Source organism: Phascolarctos cinereus, unplaced genomic scaffold (assembly GCF_003287225.1).
Source record: "Phascolarctos cinereus isolate Bilbo 61053 unplaced genomic scaffold, phaCin_HiC Scaffold_726;HRSCAF=1367, whole genome shotgun sequence".
NCBI lineage: Eukaryota > Metazoa > Chordata > Mammalia > Diprotodontia > Phascolarctidae > Phascolarctos > Phascolarctos cinereus.
In genome coordinates, this window is record NW_027556098.1 from 229,145,889 (window position 1) to 229,167,947 (window position 22,059).

The 22,059-nt window shown below is 36.5% G+C and overlaps 2 protein-coding genes across 6 annotated transcripts in view; one reads left to right on the forward strand and one right to left on the reverse strand.

The window, feature by feature from the left end:
• The window catches only part of DPP4 (dipeptidyl peptidase 4), a 296,755-nt gene extending 282,754 nt beyond the window's left edge, over nucleotides 1–14,001 (forward strand). The window contains exons 27-28 of one of the 2 annotated variants that reach the window (XR_013483048.1): nucleotides 4,106–4,335; nucleotides 12,508–14,001. The gene's annotated coding sequence lies outside the window, so the exon portion shown is untranslated. Of the gene's footprint in view, nucleotides 1–4,105; nucleotides 4,343–12,507 lie in introns of those variants that run through there. The other variant, XM_021004926.2, reaches the window with a different exon arrangement.
• Nucleotides 1–22,059, reverse strand: part of SLC4A10 (solute carrier family 4 member 10) — a 373,505-nt gene that overhangs the window by 175,591 nt on the left and 175,855 nt on the right. For all 4 annotated transcript variants that reach the window (XM_021004923.2, XM_021004925.2, XM_021004921.2 and 1 more), the window contains exon 3: nucleotides 20,791–20,937. In XM_021004923.2, the coding sequence (XP_020860582.1) occupies nucleotides 20,791–20,937 (147 nt within the window). The remainder of the gene's footprint in view (nucleotides 1–20,790; nucleotides 20,938–22,059) is intronic.

Sequence of the window (22,059 nt, forward strand, 5' to 3'; positions counted from 1 at the left end):
GACCTAGCAGCCCCTGAAGTATTTCTTAAAACGAGAGAGGGATTTAATAAAAGTCCTTTAAAACTAATTTGACTTTAAAAACTCATAAAATGTTAGCTCTCTTTGAGTGGTGTGTTTGGTAAATTCTTGGTTTTGGAAATTGATTCAGATTTTAAAAAACAAAACAAAACAAATTTTATTATGTAGCATAGGTTTCTGTATTTGGGAAGGTCCATCTTTAAACGTGTTCATTCTAGCACGAGTCTTATCATCAGTCAATAAACATTTAAAAAGTGCCTACTCTGGATGAGTCAATGCCTGTGCTAAGTCCTAGGAATTCAAAGAAAGGTAAAAGACAACCCTTGTCCTCAAAGAGCTCACAGTCTTATGAGGGAGATAAGAAGCGAACAACTCTGTACAAATACATTTGAAATAATAAATAGGAGGGAGGCACTAAAATTAAGGGTAATTGGGAAAGGCTCCCTGTAAAAGAGGACCTGAATGAAGTCAGGAAAGCCAGTAGCTGGAGATGATGAAAGAGAACATTCCAAGAATCAGGAGAGCCAGTGAAAATGCTCAGAATCTGGAGATGGAGTGTCTTATTGAAAGAACAGCAAGAAGGCCAGTGTCACTGCAGGAGGGGCTTGTCATATTCCTCTACTACTTAGATCTAAATAAGTCTAAACTTTATTTATGTATGTTAAGTTTTATGTACAGAAATAATTTATTTCCAAATAATAAGTTCCTCTTCAAATACAACTTTGGGAAGTCTTTAAATTTAATATCTAAACACATTTCATTCAAAACAATACAAAAAAGAATAATCAAATCACTTTTTTACGAAAGGAAAAGGTTTTTTGAAAAAAAAATTGCTACACTGTTTTAATTCAGTATGAACTAAATAAAAATTATGTAACTTTTTGCTTTCAAATGAAGAAAATTTTTTTAAGTAACTTTTTTTCCTTGAGAGGAAATGTGGTTCAGTGGATAGCAAGCTGGCCTCAGAGTCAGGAACATGTAGGTTCAAATCTTGCCTTTCACAGAGACTATCTGTGTCACCCTGGGCAACTCACTTTAGCTCCCATAGCCCTTGGCAACTTTTAGAGACTAAATAGCCAAGCAGTCGCTGATCTGAATTGGTAGAGGGAGCTTCTCCTCCTCCAGATGTTCCTTATCCCAGTGAACCCAAAAGATTTAAAAACAAACGAACAATAAAAAACAACCCAAAGCTTTTTTTTTAGGTTCTTAAGTCTGACAGTTGATGTATAAGTCAGTCAATAGATAGGCCAGCCCATTTTCTTTTCTTACATATGACCCTTAACACACATGTTACATATATACACACACTACATGTATGTACAATACAATGCCGTTTAAGAAATTTATCTAGCTTATGTAAACTAATTCTGAGAACACAGGGCACATTTTCCTGGGTTCTGAAACTTCTACCTAAAAGGGCTTGTTATAATATCCAGTATCCAGTGACTATCAGAATACTTAATCACTCAATAAATGAACATTTATTAAGTGCCCACTATATGCCAGGCACTATGTTAAGATAAAGAGATACAAAAAGAGGCTCAAGTTGTTTACAATGTATTGGGAGACACAACATGCATATAAGTTCTTTCTCTCCTCTCTCTCTCATATATTACATATATGATACAGTAAATAGGAAAAATACTATATAATATAATAAATATGAATGATAATATAAAATAAACATATAACTAATGTTATGTTGCATAATATGAAATATGATAAATAGGAAATAATTAACAGAAGGAAAGGACTGTAATTGACAGGGTTTAGGGTAGGCTTCCTGTACAAGGTGGGATTTTAGGTGAGATTTAAAGAAGCCAGGGGGTCAGTAGTCTGAGTGGAGATGGAAAAGCATTCCAGGTATAGAGAACAACCAGAGAGAGAATTACATATATAATTCCATAGCTTTTTTTGTAAAGTACATGTACAACTTAGCAATTCATAGGGATAGAGGGGAATTTGCGATTTTATTAATGTGGGAAGTCCTGCAAGAGCAAATTCTGTCTAAACAAAGCAAGTCATCACCCTCCTTGCAAGTCATAGAGAAAATTGCTAATGCAATGGGAAATTAAGTATATTGTTTAGGGTTACACAGCTATTTTTGTTTTTGAAACTGAATTTAAACCCGAGTCTTCCTGACTTCAAGACTGAGTCTCGGTCCACTGTACCATGCTGACACTTAGCAATGCATATTTTATTTAATGTACACAGGGTATACTTTTGGAAACAACCTCTAAAATTATGTTCCTTTATTATTTTATTAATTTCCTTCAATAGGTATGTAAGCTCCATGCTGCTGATATTCACTCTACTGATACAGATGTAACTTCTCTATGCCTCCTCATCTTGAGTGACTTTTGATCACACCCTGCCATAAACCATCCTTGTGGTGTTCATGTGAGAGCACAGAGGTCTTCATTTAGGTCTTTTGGCATTACCAATGCAGCACATAGGCCGTCTGTTGTCTTTCATAGTTGCCATGTGAGCAGCACATCTCTATTTCTAGTCCTTTTTCTCTTTGACATGTTTTAAATGCTTTTTCTATGTTGTTGTTGTGTAACTTGTCATGGAAATATGCTGTCACCTATCTATGACCACCACGTGTCTATTTCCCACAATTCCACCACTATTCCCCCACAATTCTGATTCCTCAGTGATTGTGGCATTCCATGATTTTCAACCATATTACATCACCAAAAAATACTGGTAATAAAAAGATATGTTTCTGTCTTAGCAAGTAGCTTGAGATCACTGAGAATCCTGTGCAATGCAGTCCAGTCTTCTTTCTTCCTGCTCTTTAATCATAGGCGCAATTCACTGTCCATTTGTAGTGTCATCAAGACGTATTTATTGATGGACCAGATCAATGGGTTTTCCATCCAATTGTGTATGTGCAGTCTGAACCACAGATTTTCTTTGTCCACTTGGCATTTCCAGGGTGGATAATCTGATCTAACTCTTCTGAGTGATTGTGAATTTCATTGAGAAAGCTCAGCAATATCCCTGAGAAATCAACTTAATGACAATTATAATCTGCAGGGTATCATTCTCTATTGGGAAGCCCTTTTTTCCATTTGTTTTCTCTACTGAACAGCCTCCACAACAATGACCACAGTCTACCTGCTTTGGGTACAGTCTACCTGCTTTGTGTCTTACTTCATAACTAATCCTCTGAGGATCAGACAAGCTCATCTTTGTTCTCACGTTAGTCAAGGAATCTTTAATGATCATAACATATGAATCAGAGACACACTTTTAAAAGAGAGACTTTGAGATCATGTCTTGCTTTGCAAAAAAAAAATGCAAGATCATCTCTCTGTACCTTTGAGTCAACTGGTCTATTGCTAAGATGTTGCCTAATGCAGAAAATCATTTTCAAAATTTTTCCTTTTACCTTCTTATGTTTTTATTAATGGTACCCTTTGTATATATCTAAATGATTTTTGTAAAGATGTTGCAGGGTTGGGAAAGGAAGCATATGCACTGGTATTTAATGATACCCTTTCCATTACTTTGCTTTGGTGATAATAGCTTCTGAGATTTTCCTCCAATCATCTAATATCTTCCCCTCTTTCTGACATCTTGAAATTTGATTCCTTAATACATTCAAAATGTTGTTGCCTTAAGCATGAACTCCCTTTGCATATGCTTGGTCTATTCCAGCTGCTTTTCCTATTTTTTTTTTCCCTTTGGTGGTTTTTTTTTGGGGGGGGGTTTTGGTGCAATTAGGAATTGTGATGTCCCCAGTGTTCAAAGGTGGTGACTCCACTGTATCGATGGAGAAAGTTAGTTTACCGCAGGAATCCTGACAGATCTTTTCTATTTTTCCTCCATTATCTTCAATTTGATATTTCAATGCTCTGACGTTTTTTCTCTTATTATTCACCAATAATCTTCACATCTTCTTTAGGCTTTGGTAATTTGGTAATGTCTTTTTTTAGGTTTTGGTTATTTTCTTCTTTTTAATTTTTTATTAACTTGATTATAGATACAAATTATGATGGAGAAGCATGATCATAGAAGGACCGTGTGGGAGTTGCAGAGTATGTTAGAAGTCATCTGACCCAAACCCTTTGTTTTACAGGTGAAGACACAGGACAAGAAAGGGTATATTTGTTCAAAGTCTCAAAAACAGTGAATTGCAGGACTGGGACTCAAACCTGCTTCTTCTGATCTGAAATTCAGGGCCCTCTCTACCTCTCCACACTGACAGCCTAGTCTCACAACAGGAGACAAATGAAGGAGCTTTACTTTTGAAAACAAATAACAAAATGAAGGATTTTTAATACTGCTGAAGTAATGGCAAACAAATCTGTAAGTACCTGGGTGGTTCAGGAATCAGTTTGTTTCAGCACAAAGCCTTCAGACTTTTCTTCAGCCATGCAAGAAACTGAAACATTCTTATTAGCCAGAGAAAGGCAGTATGGTGTGGTAGATAGAGAGCTGGCTAGGAACTGGGACCATTCATGTTGAAGGCCTGCTTCTCTGACATATGCTGGTTCTATGACCCTGGGTATGTTATTAACCTCTCTTGGCTTCAAGGCAATTGTCTAAGACTGCAAATTGCAAGAGAAGGTGATGACCTGAATTGGCAGAAAGTTACTCATCTGGGGCTCCCTAAACCAATAGAACTGATGGCTCCAGTTTCTATTCTTATTAGCCTGTTACTAAAGAGACTGGTTGGACAATGGTGACAAGAAACAAAGATGTGTTTTTAAGCAAAATACTTGATTAGAGCAACTCCTAAATCCAGAGCAGTGAGGTGGCAGATAGAGTGCCAGGCCTAGAGTCAGGAAGACCTGAGTTCAAACCTGGCCACAGAACCTTCCTAGCCACAGTGTAACCCTGGGCAAGTTGATTAACTGCCTGCCTCAGTTTCTTCATCTGTAAAATGAGCTGGAGAAGGAAATGGCAGACTATTTTCCAAGAAAACCCCAAATGGAATCACAGCTGAAATGACTAGACAACAGCAAATCCACCTAATTCCCCAATATGCGCAGATGTTCATTTCAATTGTTTCAAGTTTCAGGGACAAAAACATGTTGACTTTGTTCCATTTTGAGGGTCCTTCTACTAATTCTGTGACAATTCCTATTATTCAACAAACATTTATTAATTGTCAACTCTGTGTAAGGATAGAAGCTTGGGATACAAATATAAATAGTCCTTGCCCTCAAAAGGCTTGTACTTTACTGGGAGGTATAGCACCTACACAGAGAAGTAAATATGACATAATTAGAGGAGGAAGAGAGCATGATTAATTAGGGGGAGCAGGAAAGGCTTGTACAGCAAGTGCCATCTGAGCCAAGCCTTGAAGGAAAGCAAGGGTTCTAAGGAGAGAGAGGTGAGGAGGGGGACGTTCCAACTAGAGGGACAGCCTGTTCAAAAGCTTATAGGAAGTGATGGAGCACTGAGTTTGGGGAATAGCAAGGAGGCCATGTTGGTTCTACTAAGAATGAATCAAGTGGCAAGGTTTTATGAAGCACCTCTGTGATCCAGGTACAATGCCAGGCGTTGTGGGTACAAATACAAAAGCAAAATATTCACTGCCCTCAGGGGGCTTACATTCGAACAGGAGAGAAAACAGGAACTATGTACATGTACTTGTATATTTATATGTATATGTGCCTGTACCTACACACAGGCACATGCGTGCACACATAGGCACAGAAAACACATACAAAACAGATACAAGGTAATCGTGGATTGGGATGTGCACTAGGAGTTGGGGGTCCTCAGAGAGGCCTCAAGGAGAAGCTATTGTTTGAGCTAAGTCTTGAAGCAGACATGAGAAGAGAGAGGTGGTGGAAGACAGATTGTCTTTCGTGAGGCTAACACAATTATTCTATGTTGTTGTTCAGTTGTTTTTCAGTTGTGTCCAACTCTTTGTGACCCCATTCAGGGTTTTGTTGGCAAGAATACTGGAATGGTTTGCCATTTCCATCTCTAGCTTATTTTACAGATGAGGAAACAGAGGCAAACAGGGTTAAGGGACTTGCCCTGGGTCACACAGCTACTAAGTGTCTGAAGCCAGATTTGAACTCATGAAGATGAGTATTCCTGACTCCAGACCTAGCACTCACTTTACCTATTATGTCACCCAGCTGCCCTGGATTTAGGAAGAAGGAGGCAGGATTTTGGGCAAAGTTCCATTTTTAGACATGTCAAATTTTAGTTCCCTATTGGACAATCACATGGAAATGTCCATCAGGCAACTGGTGAAACACCAGCACTAATAAGAAATTTTAGGTTTAGATATATTTGGGAGTCATCTGTATATAAATTATAACTTAGAATGGATATATATAGAGAGAGAGAGACAGAAGGGCCAGATGGATGACGATTCTACAAAGGGGCCTGAGAAGGATCAGACAGCATGATAAGGGGAGAACCATAACAGAGCTGTGTCACAAAAGCTTGGGCAGCAGGAAGTATCCATTAAAAGGAGGTGGTTAACAGCATTTAAAAGCTGTAGAGAGATGAAAATGGAAGAGAAATGAGAAAAGGCCGTCACATTAGCAAATGAGGTCATTGGTAACCTTAGAGAGAGCAGTTTCAGTCAAATGAGTAAGTAGGAAATAGGACTGCAAAGGTTGAGAAGTGAGTGAAGAAATGGGAGTCATGAATACAGACATCTTTCTCCCTCTTAAGATTTAGCTATGTAAGGGGTGGCAGGCATAGGGAGCTACAGCTTGAGAAGTCAAAGGAAGTATTTTTCTTTTTTAAAATTTATTTATTTTTAGTTTTCAGCATTTACTTCCACAAGATTTTGAGTTCCAAATTTTTACCCCATCTAGCCCCTCCCCGCACCCCAAGGTGGCATGCATTCTGAATATCCTTTCCCCCTGTCTGCTGTCCCTTCTATCTCCACCCCCTTCTCTTATCTCCTTCCCCTTCTATTTTCCCGTAGGGCAGGATAGATTTCTGTACCCCATTTCCTGTACTTCTTATTTCCCAGTTGCATGCAAAAACTTTTTTTTAAACTTGTATTTTTAAAACTTTGGGTTCCAAACTTTCTCCCTTCCTTCCTCCCCACCCACCCTCATTGAAAAAGCAAACAACTCAATATAGCTTATACATGTGCAGTTATGCCAAATACTCAAAGGAAGTATTTTTCACTCTTAACACCGACCGTTCCTGTGTCATTTTTTCATCTTTGACGCATCTGTACTATTGTCCGATGTGCCAGGAGTCAAGGTGCAGTTAAAGTAGCACTAGACTAAGAGGTCCCTCCAGACCTGTTACCCATCTGCCTATGGGCAAATCCCTTAATCTCTCTTAGCCTCTGTTTCCCTGTTTGTAAAATGGCAGTAATAGGAGTTGCACTCTGGACCTCAAAGGATTATAAATGTCCTTTTGTTGTTTTAACTTTTTTGAACTATTCTTTTTCTTAAAGAGCTAATAATGAGAAAAGTTTCACTTGCTATAGCACTTAGGAGTCCAAAATGATATTTAACTGGAATGGAAGCTCCTAGAGGGTAGAGCTATTTTATTACCATCTTTATATTCCCAGTGTCAGACACAGCGCCTTACACACAGTAAGCACAATAAAAATTTCATTGTTTTTTTGTTGTTAATAAGAAATGATCCATTTTCATTCACTCACTTTTCTATCTGCCTTCCATGATGCTGAATTCATCATTTATTTTCTATTACTAAGGCAACAGAAAAATCTTGTTTTTGTTTTTTTGCTGAAATATAATGTTTCTGACATTGGCTTTGCTCCAAAATGATCAAGTTGGTCGTGATTTCTTCATAGTCTATATCCTCCCGGGTGTATTCCATTCACTCTGAAATCTCTTATCATTTCAGTTCAAAGAAAAGAATAAAAACTACTTATATTAAAAAAAAAGGTTTACTACAATAGTCATCCTGTGATTTTGTGAAATTTTTAAAAAAATATTTATTTTATATTTTATTTATTTTTAAAAAATTATTATTTTATTTAATTTTTAAAAATTTATTTAATTTTTAATTTATTTACTTATTTGAATGAAAACAATTTTTGAAAATTGAAAACTAATTTTTTTTTCATATAGTCCTACAACATCCCATCTCCCAGGAGAAGAAAAATAAGATTTTCACTCAAAATGTTGTAGTACTGATTAGTATTTTGTTTGTAGAATATCTATTCTGAGAAATTATTTAGAGGAAAATTACATTTGTTTTTTCTCTCTCCCTATAGTGAAGGCAGTATCTCCTTTCACTTTCCCTGCTTCTAATTCTTTCTCATGCTTTTCCATTGGCCACTTGAAAAAAATGCAAACAGAAAATTTATATTTATACAATTCTACATTCATATTTATTTACTTTTTTGATACTTCACATTCTCTTGGTTCCTACCCAACATAAAAATAAGTAAATGCCAGAAATATGCCTCTAAATCAATCCAAATAATGAAATGGATTCTAGGCACTCTGAAACTGAGTAGCAATAAAATTGCATAAAACAATGAAATGCCATAAAAAGTCTCTGTGTCTTCTTTTCCTTCTCACTCCCCTTTTAAAAAAAACTCTCAGAATATAAAAAGGAAAACTGTAGATGGTAGGACATATTATAGGATATATTACATTTGAAACTATCGATCTTTCTGAAACAGCTTATCCAAATATGGCAAGCTAGGTGGCACAGTACATAGAATGCGGGGTCTGAACTGAGGAAGACTCATCCTTCTGAGTTCAAATCTGAATTCAGACACTTATTACCTGTGTAACCCTCGGCAAGTCACTTAACTCTATCTGCCTCAGTTTCCTCCTGTGTAAAATAAGCTGGAAAAGGAAATGGCAAACCGCTCCAGTATCTTTGCCAAGAAAACCCCAAATGGGGTCATGAAGAGTCAGATATGACTAAATGCCTGAACAACAACAACTTCTCCAAATGATGACATAGGTCATAAAAGATAGTTTATTAGAATCAAAACATAGGATAAAATATTTTGTAGGAGGATAGTCAGGCAGTTCCATAAAGCCTTTGATATTTTTTTCATCCCAATAATCCAGGACCTTTCTCTTCTAGACTCCACGTGAAAATTAATCTGAGTTCTTCCCAATTTCACATGGGAATTTAGTATTTGTTTGTTTATTGTTTGTTTTACCATTTCTTATTTCCTTGGTGATGATTTTGCTGGAGTCATAATCAGGAATTTTTGTGACCAGGACATGTGTGACAAAGCCTTTCCTGGGTGGGGTAGGAAGAGTCCGAGAACCCAAAATACTGGTGTAAGATGGGGAGAACCAGGGAAAGCAGAGTTAGAGACGAAAATCACCCCATCCACCCCCTGGTAGGTTTTGACAAAATGTAATACCCGTTTCCATTAAGACCACTAGAAAATCTGTTTTAACTAATTATTCTTGCTAATTAGGTACTAAGCTCTGTTGAAGGACTACAACTGCTCTTGGTATCCTCTACTTTCAATACCCTTTACATTTGCTGCCCTGGATAGTGTCCCAGTTATCCCACCCTGATTTGGATTGTGTCTATCCTATAAAACTTTTATTGGGGGGAAAAAAAGCAAAAATAAAAACAAAACATGAAGTAACAGTTTGCATCATCTGGTCAGCACAATGTGGACTTGAAATAAAGAAGATCAAAGTCCAGATTCTGCCTCAGATATGCTCTAGCTGTGTGATCCTGCTCAAGTCACCTAGTCTCTCGGACTCACCTTGCTCATCTACAAAATGGGAATAATAACAACACTTAGCTCACAAGGTTGTTGCAAAGATGAAAGGAGATAACATATGTAAAGTGCTTTGCAAATCTTAAAGTGTCATATAAATGCTAGCTATTATTATATCTATCCAAGATTATTGCTCATTCTGTTTACTTCCTAAGAAGAAATATTTCCAAACTAAGGTTTATTTTCACCTATATGTCATTTGAAAAGAGCTACTTAAAAAAGACCATTTTTTGCCTTTTAAAGAAAGCAACAAAAGGTCAAAAATTTTGGATAAAACTTTGTCAGCTTACTATTTTCAAGTGCCATTTGGGTAATTCCAAATACTCCAATATTGAGTATTACCATATGACTAGCATACATGGTCACCTTCCCCCCTTTTCTATTTTTATTTTTTCCTGGGAGAGAAAGAAGCATGCTTTCTATGCATGGAAATTGAAGAAGGTGGTTATTTTCTGTTCCTCAGTCAAAACTGATGCCATTTTGGTGAAGTGGTCTAGAAAGAATTTTTCTTGCCTAGAAGATGGAGGCTTATTGGTAATCTCTGCTAGGGCCCCTGATTACAAAGAAGAGGGCAACCATGCAGATAGCACAGAAGCTATCAGGCCTGGAGGTTACAAGTATCATCCCAGCCACGCCACTTTGGAAACTGCATTTGGGAGCCATACTGGCCATGTGAGTAATGGGTAGAAGACAGCAGATAGCAGCCAATCACCTTCCAAGAAGAAAACCAAAGTTATCCACAAGGATGTCTCACTTGCATATATTCCCCAGCCGTAAAGGGTCCTTGCACTACCTGAGTTCTTTGTAAGAAACTGTACTCATCTGGGACTGGGCTGATGTTGTTTTCATCTCTTTATTGTCCCAATTGAATGTTTTCTTATTCAGTATTGTTCCTTACCTGGGTCCATTAGCATCATAAATTATCCAATTCAGAAATCCCACCCAGCACCATCCCAACCACCCCTATGCCTATAGGCTAAAGGTCAACAATGGGAGTTATGGGATCCAGGCAAAAGAAAGATAGGCTGTTAAGATTTCATTGGCTCCTTTGTTTCATCAGAGTATTATGTACACAGAGTTGCCATAGACACTGAGGTGTTTGCTGGGGGGAAGGGAAGTCATGGTCCTGGCATTCATGGAACTTAGGGGGAATTACTGGTGGATTGATGGTCACAGCTTTTTGTATTTTATGCCAGGTCAATCTGCTGTGACTTTGCAGAGTACATGTTGTGGTTCAGTTATTTTGGCCTCTTCATGACCCCTTTTGGAGTATTCTTGGCAAAGATACGGTATGCCATTTCCTTCTTCAGCTCATTTTACAGATGAGGAAACAGAGGCAAACAGGGTTACTGTGACTTGCTCAGGGTCACACAGGTAGTAAGTGTCTGAGGCTGGATTTGAACTTAGGTCTTCCTGATTCCAGGCCCAGCAGTAGGCAAACAGAGGTCAAGTGACTTGCCCAAGGACATACAACCAGTATGAGTCTAAGGTCAAATCTGAACTTAAGTCCTCCTGATTTTAGGCCCAGCACTCTATTAACTGTGCCACCTAGCTATGCCCTACAGAATCCATAGCTCTTCTTTATCTTTCAAGCTATGTTTCAGTGTACCATTGAAATATTTTCTACCCACTCTCCTTCTAATTCAATTCCCCTTACTTTGTGCAAACATGGTTTTCATACTTATAAGTGCTGAAGGACTTGGAGCTCTGGTTTAGCACAAGTTACCAATTTGAGAGTTCTATCACTGAAGACATCTAAGGGGGTGTAATGAATAGGGCATTAGACTTGCAGTTAAGAAGATCTGAGTTCAAATCTGGCCCCTGGTACTCACTAGTTATGTGACCCTGGGCAAGTCATTTAACTCTTCTAGTCTCAGTTTAATTATCTGTAAAATAGGGATAATAATCACTGGTACCATACAGGATTTTTGTGAGAATCTAATGAGATTAATACGCAAAGTGCTTTGCAAACCTTCAAAGCTTATGTAAATGCTACTTATTAACCATTATTACTCCATGTGTCTAAGTCAAAAAAGCTCCAGTTCAGTAAGCATAGATCAGTGCTTTAGGGATTTCCCTATTAGTATTTCAGCTCAGCAAAGCAAGTAATTTCAAGTGTAGAACACCTTGAAAGATTAGTCAACAAAATGAACCTGAGGACGTTTATAGCAGGAACATGATGCTTTTTTTAAACTCTGGGGTGCAGTATCAACTTTTCATCTAGGACTTTCTAATCTAAGACATGATGACAACGGAGATGCAGGGAAAAAAGGCTGTCCCATTAAAGAAGTCTGATCCACTGTCAAGGACAAGAGGCGTATTCTTCAACAGGAAAACTGCTTACTGTTCTTTCCAGAGCTTGCCATTCATTCCTCAAAGCAGAAATGATTCTCTAGGCATTACGATAGCCCCGCAATAGGCCTGTCATGACCCACAGGCTTTTAAAATCTCAGAGACAGACAGAGAGAGACTCTCATTCCATCTTCCCGACTGTAATTGTTCAAATGCTTTGTTCAGGGGCTGTGTTTTAAACAAATCTGGGGACCTTAAAATAGCATGGCATGCATTTCACCCAATTACTGTCTTATCTAACTCAGAAAGCATTCTTTAGGGTAGGGTAAATATTTTCTTTATGGTGACTACTTTACCTCTTTGTATGACAGTCAGTGAAAACATAGAATAGCCTAATACTGCAAAATCCCCCAAACTATCAATTTAACAGCCAAGAATATGATATATCATATGGAAGGATCTGTTGCCATATTCACTGCAATTCATAACTGGAACAGTTATCTATTCTCATTTGCCAGGGCAAAGAGAAGAGGATGAAGAATTTAAAGACCTCCATGAATCCCTTGGCTACTGAAAACAAGATAATCATTTAATTTTGGGAGCTACGGAGTTAAAGAAAGTATGCACAGGAATGACAGATGCTGTTGCCACCAGGAGCAAGTCATGTTTTTATATTAACCTTATTCCACCAAACATTTAATTAAATCCAATTTAAACATTTATTGGCCACCTTCTCCAATAAAATGAGGCACTTCTTTCTCCTGTGGGGCCACAGTGTGGTCTTAAGTTTACTCTGGGCTCTGGAAGGCCATGGTAACACAGCACAGACACTGGGAGGTCCTAACAAAATGTGGTGCTGTTATCTAAGGATTTTTAAAGTCCTGGAGGAGAAACACTCTGCTAGGCACCAAGGGGAATAGGTATGTAAATAAGACGTGGGCTCTCCAATTAATTGCCCTATAACAAGTAGGAGAATTATGACCAGTATATACCACTGTAAGAAATGTTAGTATCATGGAAGCAATGTCACACTTCGGACAAAGTAGGCCTCAGAGCAAGGCAGCCAGGGAGAACAATGGAGAAAGCACTTAGCCTGGAGTCAGGAAGACCAGAGTTCAAATCCAACCTCAGACACTTCCTATCTATGTGACTCTGGACAAGTCACTTACCCTCTTTGCCTCAGTTTCCTCAACTATAAAATGGGGAAAATTACAGTACCTACCTCCCAGGGTTGTTGTGAGGATTAAATAGGTGCTTAATTCCCTTCCTCTCTTCCCCTCCTCTGTGTGTGTGTGTGTGTGTGTGTGCGTGTGTGTGTGTGTGTGTGTGTGTGTGTGTGTGTGTGAGTGATCAGCTCTATGGAAGTCAATTCCCTTCTGAGTGCCCCCAGGCAATTCTCTAAGATTCCAGGTTGCAGAGTAATTACTGACCTGCATTGGTAGAGAGAGTATCCTCAATGGAGTTTTCTCTATTAATGAAATCATAGGTTCAGTCCCCAACCCTGTTAATGTCATGCAAGAGAAAGGGTTCAAAGTGCTATGAGAATAAAAGATGAAATATGTGATCTTGATTAAATAAAAAAAATTAGATAAATTAAATAAAACTAATCTAAGATCAGAAAAAAAAACACTTGCATTAAATGAATCTAAAAAAGTCTGACATCCAAAATTTATAGAGAATTGCTACAAATATATAAAATCAAGAACCATTTCCTATAAGACAAATAGTCAAAAAGCATTTATAGTTTTCAAAAGAAGAAACACAAACTATCAATAGCCCTCTAAAAAATTCAAAATCATAATAATCAGAGAAATGAAAATTAAAACAATCCTAAAGTTCTACCACTTTATACCCATTAAACTAACAAAGATATTAAAAGATGAGAAAACATTGTTGGGAGGATTACAGGAAGACAAGGAATGCTAAACCACTGCGTTGGGGGTTGTGAATTGGTTTGGTCATTTTGGAAATCTATTGTGAATTATGCAAGTAAAGTGACTAAATTATTTATGTCTTTTGACTCCAAGATCCTTTTATTGGGACTACATTCCATGAAAGTTACTGAGAATGAGAACAGACAAATATGTCTTAAAATATTCATAGCAACATTATTGATAGTAACAAAAAGCTGGAAATAAAATGCACACCCAGTGATTGGGCAATGGCTGAACATCTTGTAATCTATAAACATAATGGAATATCACTATATGGTAAAAGATGACAAAGAAGAATTCAGAGAAACATAGTACAACTTGTATCAAGTGATATAAAATTAGGAAAGGGCCAAAAGAGCAATACAATGACGGCACCTGTAAATAAAATCAACTGAGGCACCCAACTGGTTGAAGCTAGGAGAAAAAAAAAAGCTCAAGTAGATGCTAAAATATTTATAGCAGCACTTTCTGTAGTAGCAAAGAACTGAAAACAAGGTAGATGCCTATTGAGTGGGGCAAGCAGTGGTAAATGAATAAAATAAAATATTATTGCATTTCAAGAAATATGATGAATACAGAGAAGCATGGTAAGTTTTATAAGTTGTGAAAAGTGAGATAAACAGAACCAGGAAAACCATCCATGTGATGACTACCACAATATAAACAGAAAGAACAACAATAAAACAAATAAAATTGAATACTGTGAAATTATAATGACCAATTTGGCCCCACAGAACAGATGTGAAAATGCACTTCCCTCTTGTCTTTATAGGTGGTGGGAAATAATGGATGTGGAAGTGCATTTAATGTTGGCCCTGATTGATATGCTGGTTAGGTTTGCTGAACTTATTTTCTCCTTTTTATTCTTTGTTATAAGGGATGGCTCTCTGAGAGAGAAAAAGAAAGGGAAAGAGGGGAGGATGTTTGAAATGCAGATAATGTAAACACTTGCTGTTAGTGAATAGAATATCCAGACTGCAAGAGTCAACAAGACTCATCTTCCCAAGGACAAATCCAGCCTCAGACACTTATTAGCTGTGTGACCCTGGGCAAGTCACTTAACCCTGTTTGCTTCAGTTTCTTCATCTATAAAATGATCTGGAGAAGGAAATGGCAAACCACTTCAAAATCTTTGCCAAGAAATCCCCAAATAGGGTCACAAAGAGTCATATACAACTGAAAAACGATTGAACAACTGAAAATGTAAATATAGACATAAAAATTTATTTTAAAAAATAAACATGTTAACATATAGCATAGATTCAATTTCTCTCATAAGCACAACAGTGCCTCAGTCATAACCAGCTTTTATCCTACAGTCTGAAATGGCTTTGATTCCAGAAGATTATCAGTGAGAAATTTAGGTTAACTGAATAAATGGTTAGGAAAAGTATACTAAAGAAACCCTAGCAATTCATACCTCCTTCAGTGCAAGTCTGCAAGCTACTTTTGAATAAAACAAAAGTTTGATAAGTATTTTTTAAAAAGAAAGTTATACTTGGGTCATATGGATTTAGATGAGTTAACCACAAAAAGTTTGTTGGAGTTCTAGTAGATTTTATTTCAAACATATCGAATAACTTTTGACTCTAAATTAGTAGGTTCTGTATATACACAGTAAATGCATGGGACCAAAGATCAGAAGTCAATGAGAAAAATACTCCTTGAGTACCCACATCATTAATCACTAAACTAAGGAAAGGCAGGAATAAAAACATCATTAGCTAAAAGAGCAAAAAAAAATTTAAAAATCTCATTTCTTGTTAAATTCTTAAATTTGTTATTATTTGGATAAAGTTAACACATGTGTATGTATCGTACAATTTATAAGTGGCTTTTGCAATTTCAGATGTGTCCACTGAGAAGCAATACTGTTTAACCCTGGGGGCGCTGTTGCTGCTTCATTTTTGGCTCTTTCTGTGGCCAAGATTTTAAATACCAGTTTACCAAATTAGCTTCAACTGAGTGATAGTTTAGTATTGAATACTAATGAGAACGAAACTCCACTAAAATCAACTGATATTCATCCTTATGTAAATCAAAATTTAGACTTATTAGAGGTAAAGTAGAATTTTTATATTTCACTTTTAATTATTTTGATATTTTCTTTTCTTTCCTCTTTTTTTAAAGAATGGATTCTCTCACATAGCATAAAAGTTAACAAGCATTTATTAAGCATTTTGATGTGTCAGGCACTGTGCTGAGTGGTATTTATTTAAATAGATTTTCAAGTTCTTGTGGTATTTATGATTACATATAAACATGTATTAATATTCACTGAGAGGCTGGTGGACGATGGGGGATTTTAACAAGAAGAATATTTTTTTTTCCCCAAAATACAGAGTGTTTTACTTTTTGGTCCTTATTTAAGACTTCAAAGATTATATCAAAAAAGGAAATTGTGACATATTTCATTTTATGTCCTTCCTCAAAGGAAATCAAAACATTTTTCTTCCTCTAAACTAATACTCAATCCTATGGCATTACAGAAAATGATAATAAGATAAGTAAGACAGAAGGATAATGAATTTAAAAGAACATAAACCGGAACTAAGGACTATACTCATCATGTCAGCAATCTTCAGGGATTATAAGAATCTGTGTTTCACAAATGAGTACCATAACAACCGTTTCAGGGTATTAAATGCCTCCTTTTCAATCAGATATTTCTGGGGCACTTGTGACAGAGATGTTCCTGTAATAATTAAGACAATTTATCATTACGGCTTTCTCAATCATATTTTCCATATCTTTGGATAGATCTCCTATCAAATATTAAATTCTGCATATAATTCCATCTCCACAATTTATGTGTATGTACATATGTCTATGTGTGCATATAAAATCAACTTAATTTTCCTTGCTTGTTTACAATTTCATTTCCCCTGTTGTACCTAATCACTGATAAATTTCACTGTTAGGAACACTAGGGCTTGGAGTTATTTTGTTCTCCAGCAAGCAAAGTCAAAATGTCCATGTGGTTAATTTAAAATTCAGTCTAAAATTAAGGGTCTTGTAATGACTACCGCAGAACCTAAAATTACACTGGCATTTGCATTTCTTTAAGGAACTAAAAATATTCCTTTTTACTAGATGGTGACGTGCCTTTCTACACTCTTCCATTATACAGGTTGTATAAAGTGCCATCACTAAAAGAGAAACAAAGTTTTTTCATGTTTCATTAGAGTTTTAACAGTATAAAGGTTACAGTGTTTTTAACTATTTTCCTTACAGTTTAATATTCTGTCGAATTTCTTCTTTCAAGAGCTAACTATACTATTTTCATTATTATCTCACATGACTGCTACTTTAAATTGATTGTCTTTCTCTTATTTGTTTTACCCAATTTTCTGTTTGCCTTCTCTCTCTGAATTTACATTTACTATTTTGGTCACTGGTATTCTTTCTGTTCTCCTTTGTTATTCATTAATAGTCTTTAAATCAGTCGATTTATTCATGACTTCCAATTCACTAGCATTTCTGATTTCTACTCTGCTTTCAGTTATCCCTTTGTTGCTCTGGTAATTTCTTTCCTCTAAACAAAACATTATTTGATGCTAAAATTTCCAAAAAACAGAGGAAAAAAGAACACAGAAGAGAACCTTTAGAGCAACATCGAAGAGTTAGGAAGAGGAAATGCCAAAGGGTTTTGTGAAGGATCAGTAGGGAGAGAGCCAAGAGATGGTAAGTAGCATACCTCTCAGACGTCATACTTAGGCACTAAGTATACTTAAAAAAAAAAAAAAGAAATCAGGGACACCTAAACAAAAGAGGAGCTGGTGGAGAGAGATAGATTGATGTATGAAACAGGAGGTAACTATTGGAATAAAGATTCTAGAGGAGAAGGGATTTAGGGCACAGATAAGAGTTCTGAAAGAGAAAGCAGCTAAAAAGTATATGGAATTACTTCAACAGCAGCACTCCTCTATGGAGTGGGGAAAGTCAGAGTAAAGTTAGCTTAAACTGAATCAGTTATATTTGTAACTATAAAGAGCTTGAGTGGTTTTTAATACTGAGCTGGATTGAAGTCCCAAAGCCATGTCCTGGGTGGGATTTTCTAATTTTAAGGAAGTGAGGGGAGTTACAAAAGAGTATTCTGATTAGGCGGCTTAGGTGGTGCAGTGGATAGAGTTCTGGGTCTGGAAATCTGAGTTCAAATATAGTCTGAGACTATTAACTAGCTGTGTGACCATGGGCAAGTCACTCAATATCTGTTTACCTCAGTTTCCTTAATTGTAACATTAGGATAAATAATAGCACCTACCTCCCAGAGTTGTTGTGAGGATCAAATGAGATAATATTTATAAAGTGCTTATTAAAGTACCTAGTACACAGTAGGCGCTATATAAATGCAAGCGATGATGATGAGGAGGAGGATGCTGATGCTGATGATGCTGATGATGATGACTATGTTTAGAAAAACAATCGTAGCAGTTGGGAAATAATAATGGAGATGAACTCTAAGGTCCCTTTTAGCTGCAGATCTTCATCCTAACCAAAAAAATACTAAAGTACTTGTGTACTTACTTCTTTAATTCTTACTTTCAAAAGATATACTTTTCAAAAAACATTTACTAATTATTTTTTGTACTTTGTTGCTTTAAGAAATAGTTTTATTTTATTTTTAAATGTTATTGAATGAAAACTCTATAGTTTTTGTATTTAGCTCAACCTAAAGGATGAATGTTTATTGTTGTTTAGTTGTTTCAGTTATGTCCAACTCTCTGTGACCCCATTTGGGGTTTTCTTGGGCAGAGATAATGGAGTGGTTTGCCATTTCCTTCTCCAGCTCATTTTACAGATAAGGAAATTGAGACAGACAGGGTTACATGACTTGACCATGGTCATACAGCTAGTAGAAAGAGGAGTCTTCCTGGTTCCCAGACCAGTGCTCAATCCATTGTGCCACCTAGCTGCCATATGAATGTTTGTAGGATGCAATAATCGAAACAGAAAAAATAAAAGAGATGATGAATGACCAATGAGTCAAAGGACTTAGGTCAGGGGTGGGGAACCTGTGGCCTCAAGGCTACATGTGGCCCTCTAGGTCCTCAAGTGTAGCCCTAAAGGTCCTAGTCCTAGTTCTATCACTAATTCACTATGAGATATCAAGCAAGTCATATGACCACAAACTTTTAGAGCTAGAAAAAAGGGATGTCAGGGCTCATCGAGTAATAGAATCAGAGACTATCAGAAAATTATAAAGTCACTGAGATCATCTAATCCAATCCTTTACTGATGAACACATTCCCTGTACAATACATTCAACAAATGATTATAGAGTTTCTACTTGAACATATAAATTAACTCAAATAAATCTTCTTCAAGAAACAACTTAATCCATTTATGGATAGCTGTATTAATTATAATTTCAATTGTATTTAATGGATTTAGATGTTTATTTGACTGCCACCAGTTAACTAGTTTGACTTCTTCAACACTACATGAGCAAATATATATTTTTAATGGTTTGCTATTTAAAAAAAATATTTATTCTATTCGGAGCTTAAGGAATAAAACATGCATTTCCATAACATAGTAGAGTAGGAAAAAAAAAGATGATTGTACATGAAACTCTTAGTTGATGGTATGGAGGGAGTAAGATTGAATATCCACATCATAGGCAATTTCCAGGAGCTAGGGGTAAACCTTGATAGTAAATCTTAATAATGTTGCTCCCAAATGAACTGAAGTGTAACCTATCATGATCTACTTACAACACTTTTCTAAGGCTATATTAATATATTTTCTTTAATACTATATTATTGGAAATTTAATCCTTATTCTCTGACAATATTTTTCTTTTGATCTTAATTCAAAACAATTTTAACATATAGTTTCACAAAAAAGCCATTTAACTGAAAAAAAAGATCTTTTTTTTTTCGAGGAATCATTAAGGATTATAGACTTAGAGCTGGATGAGATTGTAGGTGTGATCTAGCACTCACCCTGACCACAAAATGGCCCTTCTTTTCTAACTTGACTAATTACCATTCCTTTCCTGATATCCCTTTTCACAGAAACAAAAATTAGATTTGAAACAAAATTTCAAACACAAATGTATTTCTCTATCACTGACTACCCAAAGTTCTTTCTGGGTCACTTGATCGATCAAATTAACATTTTATAATTTGTTGTCTTTGTCTCAAGTTCCTTCAGGTGCAACATTCTTGCTTCCCTAATAAGATTTTTAAGCACGTTGTTCAGGGATCATGTTGTATACTTTTTATTTCCTTCCTGGTGCCTTGAAAAATTCTAAATACACAATGAATCACCAAAAACTTGTTAAATGTCCATGGTAGCCTAAGAAAAGAATAGTCTTTTGAGTGTTCTACATGGTAGTCATCATTCTATGGGTTCTCAAAAGCTAAAGCATGAACACATTTTGAATTCTTTTGCAGTGTATTTGATTAAGCAGAACTTTCACCTTTAGAGACTTTCATGCCCAGTAAACACTGGGCAGTTACAGCTGTTTAAGCAAAAATTTGATAAATGCCTATTTTCCTCGCATTAAGAAAATGAAAGCAATCATTTCTATTTGTATGAATAACAGAGATTTAGTGTTACTATTCAAATTGTGATTTCCCCATCTCATACCTAAATAATTCTTCCTTTTCATAAGATAAATAGCCAAGAGAGCAATCATAAAGATGGAAACTTTCTTGCCCAAAACCCTTTCTGCCCGAGCATCTTTCAAGCCTTTTTACGTGGTAAGATATCTTTTTTTAAATTACAAATTCAAAAGCAATCTCTGCTGCTTAACAAAGTACACACAGATCACAACGGAATATTGAGTCCCATAAACCTGTGAATTTTTATAGACTTGATTATTTTAAATGGCAAGGTGGGGGCAAGGGAAAGACTTACCAAAAGAAGGAGACTCCCGTCCATCCTCCAATCCTGAATCTCTTTCTCTATCTCTCTTTCTGTGTTTGTGTCCACGATGTCTGTGACGTCGGTGACTCTTTCTTCCTCCCAGGGGAACATGGACTCCAATAAACAGTGTACGGTGACCTGTGTTAAGAAAAAAATTGCACAGATGAAATTCTGAGATTGTTCAGAACACAGAAAATTGTACCAGTGTACAAGTTATCAGTAATACCTCATGTAGAAGGCCTCTAGTTATATATTATTCATTTACTAAGTAAAACATTTAAAAAGATCTCATTATCACATGTGAAAAATATTACAAAATCCTAAAAGAGGCAGGGAAAAACAAAGTTAAAATCCTTACAATAATATGCTTATGTAACTCATGCATAAAACTCTATGATTTCTTAATCTCATTCAAGCATGCTACCATAAATATACCATTTAGACTTCTACTGGCCTACCATTTAACTGAAAAGTAAAGACTCGTTCTGCTAAGTGTTTCCAAATCAGTCATATGCACAAAGAACTCCAGAATTCACCAAAAGGAGAAAAAAAATTCTTGGGGAAGGAAATTGGAGGAAACTTTTCATTCTTCTTTTCACAGTCAGTGTAATAACAGAGCTTCTGGATGCTGCCTCAGATGTATCTTGGAGGGAGTCAGAAAATATTTGGGGGTAGGGTTAGGTAAAGGTGATGGGAGGCAGCATCATTATCATAACAGTGGAATTGCTTTTATTTAGGTCAGGGAGGGTGCAGGTAAAAACCCTGTGTAAATGCAGCTTCTTCTATCAGACTAGCAATTAAAGTCCCAGCTAAGAATCTCACATTATACAGGAAACCTTCCTCAACCCCTCTTAGGCTTTAGACACTTACTAGCTGTGTGAGCCTGGCAAAGTCACTTAACATTGTCTGCCTCCATTTCCTCATCTGTAAAATGAGTTGGAGAAGGAAATGGTGAACCATTTCAATATCTTTGCTAAGAACAGATGGAGTAACCGAGTCAGACACAACTCAGCAACAACAACAACAAACAAAAGTTGACATCTAATCGTAGACATCCTAACTGTGTGGAAGATGGATCGGAGTTGGGAAAGGCAGGAAGACTAATTAGGATATTGTTATTACAACAGTCCAGGCAAGAGGGGAAAAGGGCTGGAATTAGGGCATGTGACTAGAGAATGGGAAGTGGATCATACACATTTTGGAAATGGAGCTGACAATGTTTGGCAACTGATCAGATATGTGGGGATAGTAAAGGAATAC